Source organism: Cyberlindnera jadinii (genome assembly GCF_001661405.1).
Source record: "Cyberlindnera jadinii NRRL Y-1542 unplaced genomic scaffold CYBJAscaffold_1, whole genome shotgun sequence".
In the NCBI taxonomy this organism is placed as follows: domain Eukaryota; kingdom Fungi; phylum Ascomycota; class Saccharomycetes; order Phaffomycetales; family Wickerhamomycetaceae; genus Williopsis; species Williopsis jadinii.
The window spans coordinates 1,014,505-1,027,348 of record NW_017963652.1 but is presented as its reverse complement, the minus strand read 5'-3'; the positions used below and the strand labels follow the sequence as shown (position 1 = coordinate 1,027,348).

Below are 12,844 nucleotides of genomic sequence, written 5' to 3'. Positions count from 1 at the left end.
GGGTGGGATGCAAAGGCAGGTATGTTTTAGGCTGAGGAAAATCAAGAAGGGAATCCTCATCGGCCAACACACTCACGTTGCGATTAACGTCAAAGGCACCGGCACACACCTTCTTTCCCCCTTTTTTCAGCTCTTCACTGTCGTTCATTGTTTGAGAGCCGGGCTCATTTGTTCTTATACCGCTGGTATTCTCAAGAGTGGCTGTCCTCTTCGTTTGTCCTGTCGTACTAGCTGAGCCACTAGAGCTTTGACAACTGATCCATTATGTCCACCGCTGCACAGCCTGTGAAGCGAGCCACGCTAAAGCAGGAGCTGAAGTTGTCGAAGAGACTGCTGATGATCTGGGTGGTAGCTGGGCTTGTTGCGCTCATGTCCATTCTACTGGTGTCGTCCCAGAAGCGCACAGGTGCTGACTCGCCAGAGTGTAGATCTGTCTACATGTATCCGTCCTATGCTAGATTGAAGGCATTTGACACATCGCACACGAAGTTTGCTTCGAAGTACAACCTGTTCTTGTATAGAGAACAAGGGAAGGATAAAATACCGGACGAGAACTATAAGGAGAATCCGCTAGATGGTATCCCGGTACTGTTCATTCCAGGAAATGCGGGCTCTTTCAAGCAGGTGAGATCAATAGCATCTCAAGTGTCGAACGTCTACCATGACAATTTGGACGACGAGTACTACAAGAATAAGAACTTTGATGTGTTTGCTGCGCACTTCAATGAAGACTTCACTGCCTTCCATGGACGTACAATGTTGGATCAGGCGGAATATCTGAACGATGCAATTGCATTCATACTATCGCTCTACGATACACCTTCCTCGGGTCAGAGTCGGCCAAAGTCTGTAATAATCATTGGCCATTCAATGGGAGGTATCGTTGCCAGAGTCATGCTCACATTGCCAAATTATGTTGAGGATTCTGTTAACACGATCATCACATTGGCAGCACCTCATGCCGCAGCACCAGCAACCTTTGACGCTGATATCGTCACAATATACGCAACAGTGGACGAGTTTTGGAGGTCTGGATTCTCGAACTCCTCAGATCCAGATTCCATAAGCCACGAGAGATTGAGAAATGTGTCTTTGGTCTCCATCACCGGTGGGTTGTTGGATACGATCCTACCTGCAGATTATACAACCTTGAAAGGATTAGTTCCGCCAGAACATGGGTTCACTGTTTATACGACGGGAATCCCTCAAGTATGGACACCTATTGATCACTTAGCAATTGTTTGGTGTCATCAATTGAGAATTGTCCTTGCTAATACTCTTTTCGCTGTGGTGGATCCTTCCAGCCCTTCAAGAACAAAACCATTGGAACAGAGAATGGACGCATTCCACGAAATACTGCAATCTGGATTTGAGAAGGAGGTATACCCTCCATTGTCGAGTAGTAAATCATTACAGGTTTTGCTGGACAGAGATCATGTGACATTTGAGTCTTCGTCATTGAATTTGACTTCTGATTCAAAGGTACATTTGATCCCGATACATGAGACTAAGGATACGGGAATCAACATGGTCTCATCCTTTCCTCTCCTCAAGTATGACGGAGTTGAGAAATCTCCCTTTCTTCTGCTGTGTAACAATTCAACCACTTCAGATGACAGTTTGAGGTTTGATTCTATTCCGGCTACTGATAAGCTAGATCTGACTTGTATTGATATTTCTTCATTCTCCCATCCTCTTCCAAACACAATGAATCCAGAGAGTAAACTCTCGGATTCGACTTATGGAGGTGATTTGAATCCACTCTATGGTATGGCGTTGAATTTAAGCACTCAGCAGTTCCAATACGCGGTCTACAAATCACCTGAAGCACTACCAGATAGCTTTATCGACTTTCAGATTGGCGAAACAGTCAATGTCGTTGTCAACAAGTCATTGCTTCAATTACTGTTTGGTACAACTGTTTCCCTTACAAACATCTCGACAAACATGGTTACAAATATTGAATACAAGAACGTTTGGGACAGCTTGTTGAGCTACAGAGTACAAGTTGATACTCACTCATCAAATCCAAACTTTCACCCGATCATGAGACAACATATTGATGAGCCGATGGAATCTAAATGGCATATTCACCTCGACAAGCCTCACAGCATATCGTTCCATGGTGTTGCTCCATATACTCCTTTTGAACGTGGTAGAGCTATCTTGAACTTACAATTGTGGTTCCCACCTGATACAACTGATCTTACTGTGTCTCTAAGGATTGATCTCTGGAACAGTTTGGGCCTTCTGGTTCTTCGCTACAGGTTGGCTATCGCATCTCTTCCATCTGTTGTCATTCTTCTATCGATGATATACCAGTTTTCAGCTTACTTCAACAGCGGGATTTTCCCACCATTCGAAGAAGGGTTGGTTGCACTTTCGAAATATTCAATGTGGATATTCCTTGTACTATCAATTTTGACGCCGTTGACGTCTTCACCACTTTTTAATGCCTTTCTGTATTATCTGGGGCCAGTGTCATTAACACCTCCATCTGTCTCCAACTCTCTTTCCTTGAACCAATTTTTCCTTGGTCTTGAAGATAACCATATTTGGACACTAGGACCGCTACTTTTTTCAATTGCTCTTGCTCTGGTTTATATTGTCCTCCGGGTCATTCAGCTCATTCTTCTGCTCTCTCGAAATATTGGCTGCTTATCTAAGGTGATGTCATGTGTTTGGTTTGGAAAGCTCAAACAGGTTGTTCACATCTCATCATTCAAGCAGAAGAGACGATTCTTTGGATCCATTGCTTTGGTGATATTCGTGACCATTTTTATCCCATACCAATTTGCGTACTTGGTTTGTTGTATAGTACAAGCGGTCACAACAATCAAATGGAATGCTGAAGTTCACCAAAAGGAGAAAGTCGATATAAGCAAAGTGAGTCTGTTAAATTTCAACGTCTCCATCTTGATGTTGATGTTATGGGTGCTTCCCGTTAACATCCCTGTTCTTGTCGTTTTCCTCCACAACATGGCTGTCAGATGGTACACTCCTTTCACTTCCCATCATAACATCTTGATGATCCTGCCTGTCATTTTATTGGTTGGAAGGAACGTGCAAGGGATTATGCTGCCTTCCACACAAGGATGGGCTCAGAAAAAGTTTACCATTTTGATACTTGTTTATTCGGCTTTCTTCGTGTTGATCTATGGTATCAGACATCTCTATTGGTTACATTATCTTTTGAATTGTGTGTTCGTCTGGTTATTCGTGCCTACCCTCCCATCTTTCAGTAAACCATCACAAGACGTTGATAGTTGAAACCCTGAGGGAGATGGTGTGACCTTGTAAATATAAAAGAAAGAGCAAATATTTTTTTTTGAAAAACCATTAAAAAAGATCAAACTATGGGGAATCATTTGTTGATTCTGTGAACTGTTTTTGAAACGAAGTCAGGCTCCCCTTGGAACTGTTCATCGGCATATTCACCAGCAGTAGCAGCAGACATCCAATATCTTTTGGCCTCTTCCTCAGCCAATGTTGATGGGGTATATAGTGACTTCTCAACATACTGTGTATGCTGACTTCTCGACATTTCATCTACCTTTGTAGATGCTGTACCAGGATCTGAATAACAACCAGGTGTCTTTCCATAAAGTGAAGAAAAGTTGTAACCAGAGGAAGGTGTTGATGAACTTGTTGTGCTTGTAGCCCATAGTGATGATAACGGAAGTGAGAGCACAACTATCAAAGTTGCAACTGACGTGAATGAAATCCTGTAAAGCGAATTTACCGCATATGATACAATCATCAGTGCAGAAGGTACCAGTAACGTTTGAGTTGACATGATGAGCAAAATATGGAAACCATCAAATTGTTTCAACCCTAAGTATCTTCTTGAGCGAATAGCAAGCACCAACTTGTACATGAGCAGAACGCTCATAAAATTTATGGAAGCTGCAAAAAGGATTGGTTGTACATCCAAAGCCCTTGATTGATAACTGGTAAATTCAAAAACACCAATGACAGTGTTGATGGTGACGTAAAGTGTAAGTACCACAACGGAGAGGCCTATTAGAACCGAGAGAGCAAAGATGGCATTTCCAAACCACTTCATTTCTGGTGTTTGGAAGAGTGTGCGTACTTGGAAAACCATTGAAGCCTCTATAGATGTGATTAAAAAAGCCTGGAACAAATTGGTCGCAGATGAGATGTTTATATCATTTCTCGTGATAATATCGGTGAATTGTGTAAACTGAAACCCAATTGAAGCATAATTTCCATACAGATAAGCAATGTAGATACAAGAGTGGATAATCACAAGCAAAAGACACAGCTGGTTGAGGATGAAAATAGGAGAGGTTTTCTTCTTTGACAGGATGAACAAAATGATTGAAGCAAATGTGGCAGCTCCAATTCTCACACCAAAGATGATCGTGTTGCTAATATTTGTGTGCATAACACTATCCAGTTCAGCGAATGTAAGGTATGTTGGTCCATAAGCAGATGTGTAATTGAGTATCTGAGTGAGTGGGTCGAAATCCTCTGGAAGAGTTGAAATATTAAAGAAGTCCATATTTGTTAGTCTGGTTGATCCAGTTTGGGGGATTGGTAACCACAGCTGCAGCCTTAATAAGTAGACATTCGTACTCCTTATATATGTTTCATCAGTGCATTCAAAGGGAATTTTATAAATCGCATCTCTTTTCGCCCTTGTTTTGGTTGAACATAATGTGTTTGAAGTTCTATGACAGTATTTCCCCTTCGGGACATAATAATGGATCATCAGACGCATAAAATTAGAGACATCTATTAGCCCCAAAACAAATAATAGGACTCCAGTTAGAAATGCATTACCATAAACTATCGGCAGTGTTTCTGTATCTAAAGAAAATGTGAATGTTTTTCTATGCTTATATAGTCTGTTGTGACGACAAAGAACGCTGGAGGGGATGCGAGCTGTGTCTAAAGTTCACCAGGCAGAGAAGACTGAGTACATTCATTTTTCTCAGATGAAGTAATATTTTGGAAAGTCAAGCCTCTGAGTCAAGAAACTAATGCTGAAGAATCCAAACCACATTGGTGTGATTGAATATATAAAATTTTCTACTAGTGAATCTCTATTTGCAGTCTCAATTTGATTAAAAGTGACAAAATGGTAGCTCAGCGAAACAATACATAAGCGATGTGTTGCACCAATTATGTAATTCAGCACTTTTGCTAATTAATAGAACAATCGTGTTTTCAATACATAGCATGTTTTTATAATTCAGGTATAGCTTAAAAGAATTAATGAGTTCTGATGAAGATCTCTTAAATGAATGACAACCTTCTTCTTATGACTTTTAATATTACTGTGTTCTTGTTGCATTATTTTGAGAAAATAATCATCAAAAATCTCTTGTACCAAATTATCGGCGAGTTAATATAAATTTATTCACCTGTTCACCACCAGTGGCCTACACAAACGATCCAAGCAGTAGACATTATTGTGATGAGAAGGAATATATGTCTGATATATTCCAATAAAAAGCCATAGACTGTAACTTCTATATATTACCTTTTTCTTTGAACGATCTGATATTTGGATGTTTACTGACATTAAAGATCATGCATGAATCGAAATGCTTGATGAATTGAGATGGCTTTCCTTTCGAATCCACAGGGGTTGGAGTAGCTAACTACATGACTGGTAAGTTGATTGAAAATTCTTGAGAAATACTGTCACTTTTCCTTATTTTCATCTTTTCCTCAATTCGCTTTGGCTTGATCCATCGTATGTGAAATACATCTACAGTCAGAGAACAACATCTGGTGATAGGACCAGCTCCTCGCATATGAGTATCACAGCAGCGTAGTTGCTTTAATTGAACAGGCAAAAACCGTTTAACTGGAACAGTTGGAGCTGCATACGGTGTGGGTATGATATAAGTTTTCAAGGTAATGCTTTATTAGTTTCATGAGGTTGTTACATGATCGTCAATATCAGCATATACTTTGGGTGAAATGAACAAACAACGAGCCCATAAATAATACATAATTTTTCTTTGGAAGCAGACTGTGGATTAGCTTTTGAATTTCAAACCTCAGTATGAACAGGCTATTGCTCAAGACCGGGATCTTAATAGGAAACCTTCACCTCTTAAACCCAGCAAACAGTCTTTGTTATTCGGAAAAAGGCGAATCTGACTGAGGACATTATTGGATTTTGTTATGCGTATCGACGCCAGTTGGGTTAATCCCGAATAATAGGAGGAAGTTAAGCGCAAAGACACAATAGAGCTGATAATCTTCGCTCAAATGGGTCGAGTTTACCTTTTTTTTTACCAGGGTCACTGACACTTGAATGTATCATAGTGCTGTATGAAATATGGAAATCAGTGCATGTAAGAGGCTTTCAAATTTTACCGTACAGCTGCTGATTCTACTGGAGTATGATTATAAGGATCCGAAGCTGCCACCAGATCTTTCCAGTACGTGGGATCCAAAATTAACGCCTTTCTAAACATGTTTTGTATCGTCTTAAGGCGTGCTGAGTTGTAACTCGTCCAAGTATACAGGAAGTAAACGACCCTCAACCATCGGTTAAGGACACATCCCCGGGGTAATCAGAGGGCGTCTGCCCCTTATGAAAATTGTGTCTAACTGCCAGGTAAGAAATAATTTTTGGAGTTCTATGCAATGTCAAAGCAGATATTGGAGAGCTTAAAGATGGAACCAGATTTAAGTGCCGTTTCTGAACGATTATTATCTATCTTAGACTACTCAAGATCTGAGTACAGAGTGCGTTTGTGAGTGCGTACAGGTGATATAATGATTTGCCTTTTATCCCCCAAGGATCTTTATCGTGGAGCAAGCCCGGGGTTTCCTGTTAATACGCTTCTGCTATGACCTTGTTCCACGTACAGCCATAACGCGATAAGTTATCCAAGTTGTCCTTTCAAAATTACAAATTTGCCATCGCCTGACAAGGTTTAAGGGCCTGTTACGTTCTCCATGCCGACTCCGGGAGTGTAGTCATCGACGAGTGTGAGCAATGTGCAACTGTGAACTAAAAATGAATCAAATGACCAATTCTCCAGTCGAGCTATATTTGTGATTGGATATAGACTTCCGCGGCGATCGTCCGAGAATGCCACCGAGTGAGTCAAACACATCAAAACATGTAGCCACCGTCCCCCAACCGGGCTTTCTATCGCGCCAAATGATAGAAAGTGTCAGTGATGGCAAATTGGAAACATATTGACCCATGTGTTCTTTTTCTACCAATTTTACCAATCCCTAGTTGCATATCACTACTTCAAACTACACTTGAGAGGTATTTTTCTCAATAAATAGTTCGTTATCTTAAAATTCATATTTCGTTAAAGGTCATTAAAATTTGAGTAGAAACCACCCCCACTCATCGTACAGGCCAAACCAGTGGCTCCGTTCAGCAAGGCCAAAACAGTGACAGTTGTTGTTCCGTGGGTTACCCTCTAAGGCTTGTGGTCATCACTCTATTTTTATTTGTGTGTGTGCATTCTTTTTTCTTTCCGTAGGAATTAAAACCGATATCGTTATTGGTTAGAGCATCAGGTCTAAAATTGTCTGATATCAACCATATCGGAAAAGCTCACACTTTTGCGGAATTTTCTTGTGTCATTGATGCTCTGATTGGAACGTCTTAGATCCTCCAAACCAAACGGACCATGTGAATAGCGGTGTTTGAGGATTGGCTTGATGAATCCAGCTTCATTATCGTCGTCACCATCTAAGGATTCTTCATCACTCACATCGCTGTACAGTGGTAGACTGTCTACCGTACAGGTACTTGACATACTGCAAATACTTGTAGAACGTTTCACGTTAGTTAAATGAGTAGGCGATGATTCAAATCCAAAGCTTTCAGAGTTTCCATCGTTTCTCACGAGCGGACCGTACAACCAAGTAATATCGCATTCTTTGTTCCAGTCAACCATTGCTGGTGACACTTCCTCCAAGTTGTACTTCAACTGTGTCCACTTTCTCCAGCTCAAGTTCTCCAATCTTGCAATGTCGGTGCTATGTGGTATGAAGCACTTATTTATACTACCGCTGTGTACAACTTTCCAAGAGTTGTGTAGCTCAAGCTCGGTAAAGTCAAACTGGAAGTAATCGATGGCAGCAAAGTCTGAAATCATGCAGTTGCTCTGAGATGAATGCTTCACCGTATTTTTCAAGATAATGTTGTATTGGTCATCATAGGAGTACGGACGGCTTCGAGTGTACATTTTGTTCTGTTTCTTTTATGTGGTTACCGTACTTTTGTTGTTTGTTGGGCAGAAAATGAATATGAATAAACAGACAAGTGCAAGGTATTGGTTTATATATAGCAAAGCAATAAAAAAAAGTAGAGTTGTTGGTGTTTTTCTTTTTCGAATTTTGTGTTTCAACTCTCAACTGTGTTTAGTGTTTTGTACGCCATCTCCTCTTTTTATAATATCCCAGCAAGTTGTGATCTCGGGTCCTAAACTAAAAGAAAATAAAAAAGAAACAATCTCCGCTGAACTTACGACGCTCTCCTCTTTTCCAGAAAGGTCATGAGTTTTCAGCTATCATGACTTTTTCCGGTGACGCATAGTCCTGCAGTATTGGCGGAGTTTTTATCCGTCCTCGAGTGCTCCAAGTTGGGGAGGGGAGGCCGCAGAGGTTGGCCGTTTTCCACCTTCTGAGCCTCCTCAATGTTCTGTGCGTTTCCCATCACATGGTGGGGTGCGAGGTTGAGTGGGGGTACCGATGGGTGAGATGGTGCCACGACTGTCACACTGGAATGCGATAAAAGTAGGGCTAGCAAACACTGTCGTCTTATACCCAGGACAGCCTACCACACCATTAAGATGAATATCGCTTGAAGCCTACCTTCATGGTCCAAACCGCTGTTTTCGGAGTATTCTCTCAAAAACGTCCCTCACCTCATATTATTTATTTGTCTCGAACTCATCAACGCTATGTGCCTTTTAGGTTTTAAATTCTCGGAAAATCTTTTCCAAGTTTAAAACTTAAAAAGTGCAGTTTGCATGCGCATATATATAGAATTTAGGTGTTATGTATGTAGACGACTTAAAATCTGGATTTAAGAACAACTAGTCTCTAGATTAGTAGTAGGTCACAATGATGGGTATCATTGGATACAACTTGTTTTGCCTGTGGATTGGACCCTTCAAGTTGTATTGATCCATATTATTACCATGGACACTTTCGTGTCTACTCAATTACTCACTCTCTGATTGAAAGATTTCTTAACGCCCCGGAGTTAACAGCTGGATACAGGAAGGGTCAAGTTCGCTGTTAAACCCAGCTTCATAAAAAATGCATAGAGAAAAAAACACTCGTGCGGACCTTGTGATCCCAAAAAAACTTTTGTATGATTTCACGGGGCACTAGCCGTTGTTCCTGTACAGGCGCAAGAAGCTTGAACGAGAAGTCTCCAAGCGGGATGGAATTTGTATGGACAGCAAAAGTGCCCCGGGGTAGCACCACTGTTACGTCTCCCTACCCTCAAACACTGTTAAGTTTCAAAATCCAACTGCGAAACTGTGGCACATTGATAAGGAGGATAGAATCATTGAGCGGCATTTTGACAGTATCTTTAGTAAATTCTGTGACCAGAGGCGTAATGACAAAATGTGAGCCATTACTATAATGAGCCGGCTATCTCTAAGGGAAAATGGGTGACGACTTGTGTCTAGTGGCTGTTTCGTGGCGCATGATAGGTAGCGTTCGTTTTATTGCAAGCTGTTTCAGTTTTCAACCCTCGTAACAGGAAAACATAAAGATGAGTAACCCTGTAAACCTAAACATCCGAGGCAACAACCTTGAACTTAAACCAGAGTATGGCTAAAACACCCTTTACTTTAGAGTTGGTTTGCCTCGTATCTCGAGCTTGTCGATCACATGGCTTCATGTTTCCCCTTTTTATGCCTTTTCGGTCGTTTTGGCTTCTAAAGTTAGAGGCTATATACTGGATCTGGTGGGGCGCCGAACTCCCAATCAGCGGCGGAGTGCATATATTAGGCCTGGTCAAGAGTTTTTCTTTTGAAAACCATTTTTGAGTTGTGCATCTACATATCCTTCCGTGTTATGTAGTGTATCATGTTTCATCACACAGAAATCTCGTATACACACCACCCACACATGTAGTTCAAGCAGAATAGGCAAGAAGTAGGCACTGATCGGCCTGTAATTACACGTAGGCCTTGAACCATCCCGTAAGAGTTAGCAGTGACAAATTTGTGCAGTGTGGGGGGATAGATAGCGGGTGCGTCCAATCTGACCATGTCGCACAGATGTGTCAAGCGGTTTGAAGCAGACAAGATTCAATATTCGACACTTTGTGAGGGGTGTCTGAATTTGTTGAATTTGTTGTGTTTGTATCATGGGGTGTAGCATTTAGAGAACGGACGAAGCTGCCCCTACATTAACAGAGATTACTATTTAAGTGCAAGATGGAAAACGTTCGTCATAGTTGCAACTGCGGCTAAAGTCACAATTCAAGGACACAAGCTGATGTTGACCTGATATGAGGGTTTCGAGAGTCTTCCCCGGGGAACTCGACAAAAATGGTGCTGCCTACACCAGGCGGAGGCTCATTACTCGATACTTCACAAACCAGACTTTGCCAATATCTTGAAATGCGCATGTTTGAGTCCCCGCAGAATAATGCTGTATAGGGGTCGAGGAAATCAAAACGACCATGTGTTTTACTTATGCCTCCACCATACCATGGTGCTTCATTTAACCTCTCAAACCCAATCCCAAAGATGTCAGGACCTCTCTCCTGGTCTGACGCTGCTTCTATAAAACACATGTTCTCAACGAGTTGAATGCTTCTCTTAGAGGCGGGACAGACGCTTAATCTATACGGGCCAGTTCAATCCTTTGACATAATTCCTGAGGATGAATCACAGATTTCAGTCATCGCCTTATCGTTGCATTGAAGAAGAAGAAGACTCTCGTTTGCAACAGCTCTGTGAGATAAACTGTCTCCGAATCAGCTGTACAGGGAAAAGTCGTGAAAGCTGGCATCGACAAAAAATATCTACGCACTATCGCAACGTCACACCAAACTACCCTTACAGACGTGTTGGCAGGCCAGTCGTAACTCAACATTCCAACTCAATTGATACTGGGAGAAACTTTTTTGGGCCAATTACTGCCATAACCATTTCAACGTTGCCATACACTTAACAGCCTAAAGCTGCTGAATGCACAGCGCTGTAGGTTACACACGATTGGAAAGGAATTGGAAACCTGTATAGTGTTCTCTACAATTTAGCCCAACACGGCGAATGCAGCGAAATTCGCGGCGAAGATGCAAAAAAAAAACCTCAGCAGATTAATTATTACGGGCAACATCACACAACTTTTTACTGCTGGGTAAATACCAGGCCAGACTGAAAATTACGCTTGGAAAATTTTTTCACTCTTACCCAAGCGCACTCAAAAAGAATTTTTTCACTAACTTTTCACCATCTTCCAAAACACTTTTGTTGTTCCTCATCCAATACTAACACAACAGACATGTCTCACAGAAAGTACGAAGCACCACGTCACGGTCACTTGGGTTTCCTCCCAAGAAAGAGAGCTGCCTCCATCAGAGGTAGAGTGAAAGCCTTCCCAAAGGACGATAAGTCCAAGCCAGTCCACTTGACTGCTTTCTTGGGTTACAAGGCTGGTATGACCACCATTGTCCGTGACTTGGACCGTCCAGGTTCTAAGATGCACAAGCGTGAGATCGTTGAGGCTGTTTCCGTTGTCGACACTCCACCAGTTGTTGTTGTCGGTGTCGTCGGTTACGTCGAGACCCCAAGAGGTTTGAGATCTTTGACCACTGTCTGGGCTGAGCACTTGTCTGACGAGGTCAAGAGAAGATTCTACAAGAACTGGTACAAGTCCAAGAAGAAAGCTTTCACCAAGTACTCTGCTAAGTACGCCAGCCAAAACGCTGAACAAGTTGAGCGTGAGTTGGCCAGAATTACCAAGTACGCTTCTGTTGTCAGAGTTTTGGTTCACACTCAAATCAAGAAGACCCCATTGGCTCAAAAGAAGGCTCACTTGGCTGAGATCCAAATCAACGGTGGTTCCATCGCTGACAAGGTTAACTGGGCTAAGGAGAACTTTGAGAAGACCGTTGCTGTCGACTCCGTGATTGAGCAAAACGAGAACATTGACGTTATTGCTGTCACCAAGGGTCACGGTTTCGAGGGTGTCACCCACAGATGGGGTACCAAGAAGTTGCCACGTAAGACTCACAGAGGTTTGCGTAAGGTTGCTTGTATCGGTGCTTGGCATCCGGCCCACGTCAACTGGACTGTTGCTCGTGCTGGTCAAAACGGTTACCACTCCAGAACCTCTATCAACCACAAGGTTTACAGAGTTGGTAAGGGTGATGATGAGGCCAACGGTGCCACTGAGTTCGACCGTACCAAGAAGACCATCACTCCATTGGGTGGTTTCGTCAGATACGGTGAGATCAAGAACGACTTTGTCATCCTTAAGGGTTCTATTCCAGGTCCAAGAAAGAGAATTGTCACCTTGAGAAAGTCCTTGTACACTCAAACCTCCAGAAGAGCTTTGGAGGAGGTTACCTTGAAGTGGATCGACACTGCCTCTAAGTTCGGTAAGGGTAGATTCCAAACCAAGGCCGAGAAGGCTGCCTTCTTGGGTACTTTGAAGAAGGACATCTAAATGGGTTTGCTTTGATCTCACAGCCAGACTCAGGAAATGTTGGAAATGAAAATTGTTGAAACGTCTGTTAGTATTATGGATATCTTTAGGTGTCTTTGAATGGAAGATTCATTTTTCAACTATATCATTTGTAGACCATACGATAAGCATTTACTTAAAAACCTATATGAGAAGCCTCCCCTGCCCA

The 12,844-nt window shown here is 42.0% G+C and overlaps 4 protein-coding genes across 4 annotated transcripts; 2 read left to right on the top strand and 2 right to left on the bottom strand.

Moving 5' to 3' along the window:
- Positions 1–402: 402 nt before the first annotated feature.
- On the top strand, positions 403–3,231 carry BST1 (Bst1p; the record flags this gene model as incomplete). The annotated part of the gene is made up of 2 exons (XM_020212208.1): positions 403–2,679; positions 2,728–3,231. Coding segments are annotated over 2 exons (2,781 nt in total), but the record flags the coding sequence as incomplete, so codon positions are not given.
- Positions 3,232–3,364: 133 nt separating this feature from the next.
- STE2 (alpha-factor pheromone receptor STE2) lies at positions 3,365–4,525 on the bottom strand (the record flags this gene model as incomplete). The annotated part of the gene is made up of 1 exon (XM_020216139.1): positions 3,365–4,525. The coding sequence occupies one exon, from the start codon at positions 4,523–4,525 to the stop codon at positions 3,365–3,367; it is 1,161 nt and encodes a 386-aa protein (XP_020073219.1).
- Positions 4,526–7,529: 3,004 nt separating this feature from the next.
- CYBJADRAFT_160167 (uncharacterized protein) lies at positions 7,530–8,201 on the bottom strand (the record flags this gene model as incomplete). Its single annotated transcript, XM_020213514.1, has 1 exon — positions 7,530–8,201. The coding sequence occupies one exon, from the start codon at positions 8,199–8,201 to the stop codon at positions 7,530–7,532; it is 672 nt and encodes a 223-aa protein (XP_020073218.1).
- Positions 8,202–11,490: 3,289 nt separating this feature from the next.
- RPL3 (60S ribosomal protein uL3) lies at positions 11,491–12,657 on the top strand (the record flags this gene model as incomplete). Its single annotated transcript, XM_020213513.1, has 1 exon — positions 11,491–12,657. The coding sequence occupies one exon, from the start codon at positions 11,491–11,493 to the stop codon at positions 12,655–12,657; it is 1,167 nt and encodes a 388-aa protein (XP_020073217.1).
- Positions 12,658–12,844: the final 187 nt, after the last annotated feature.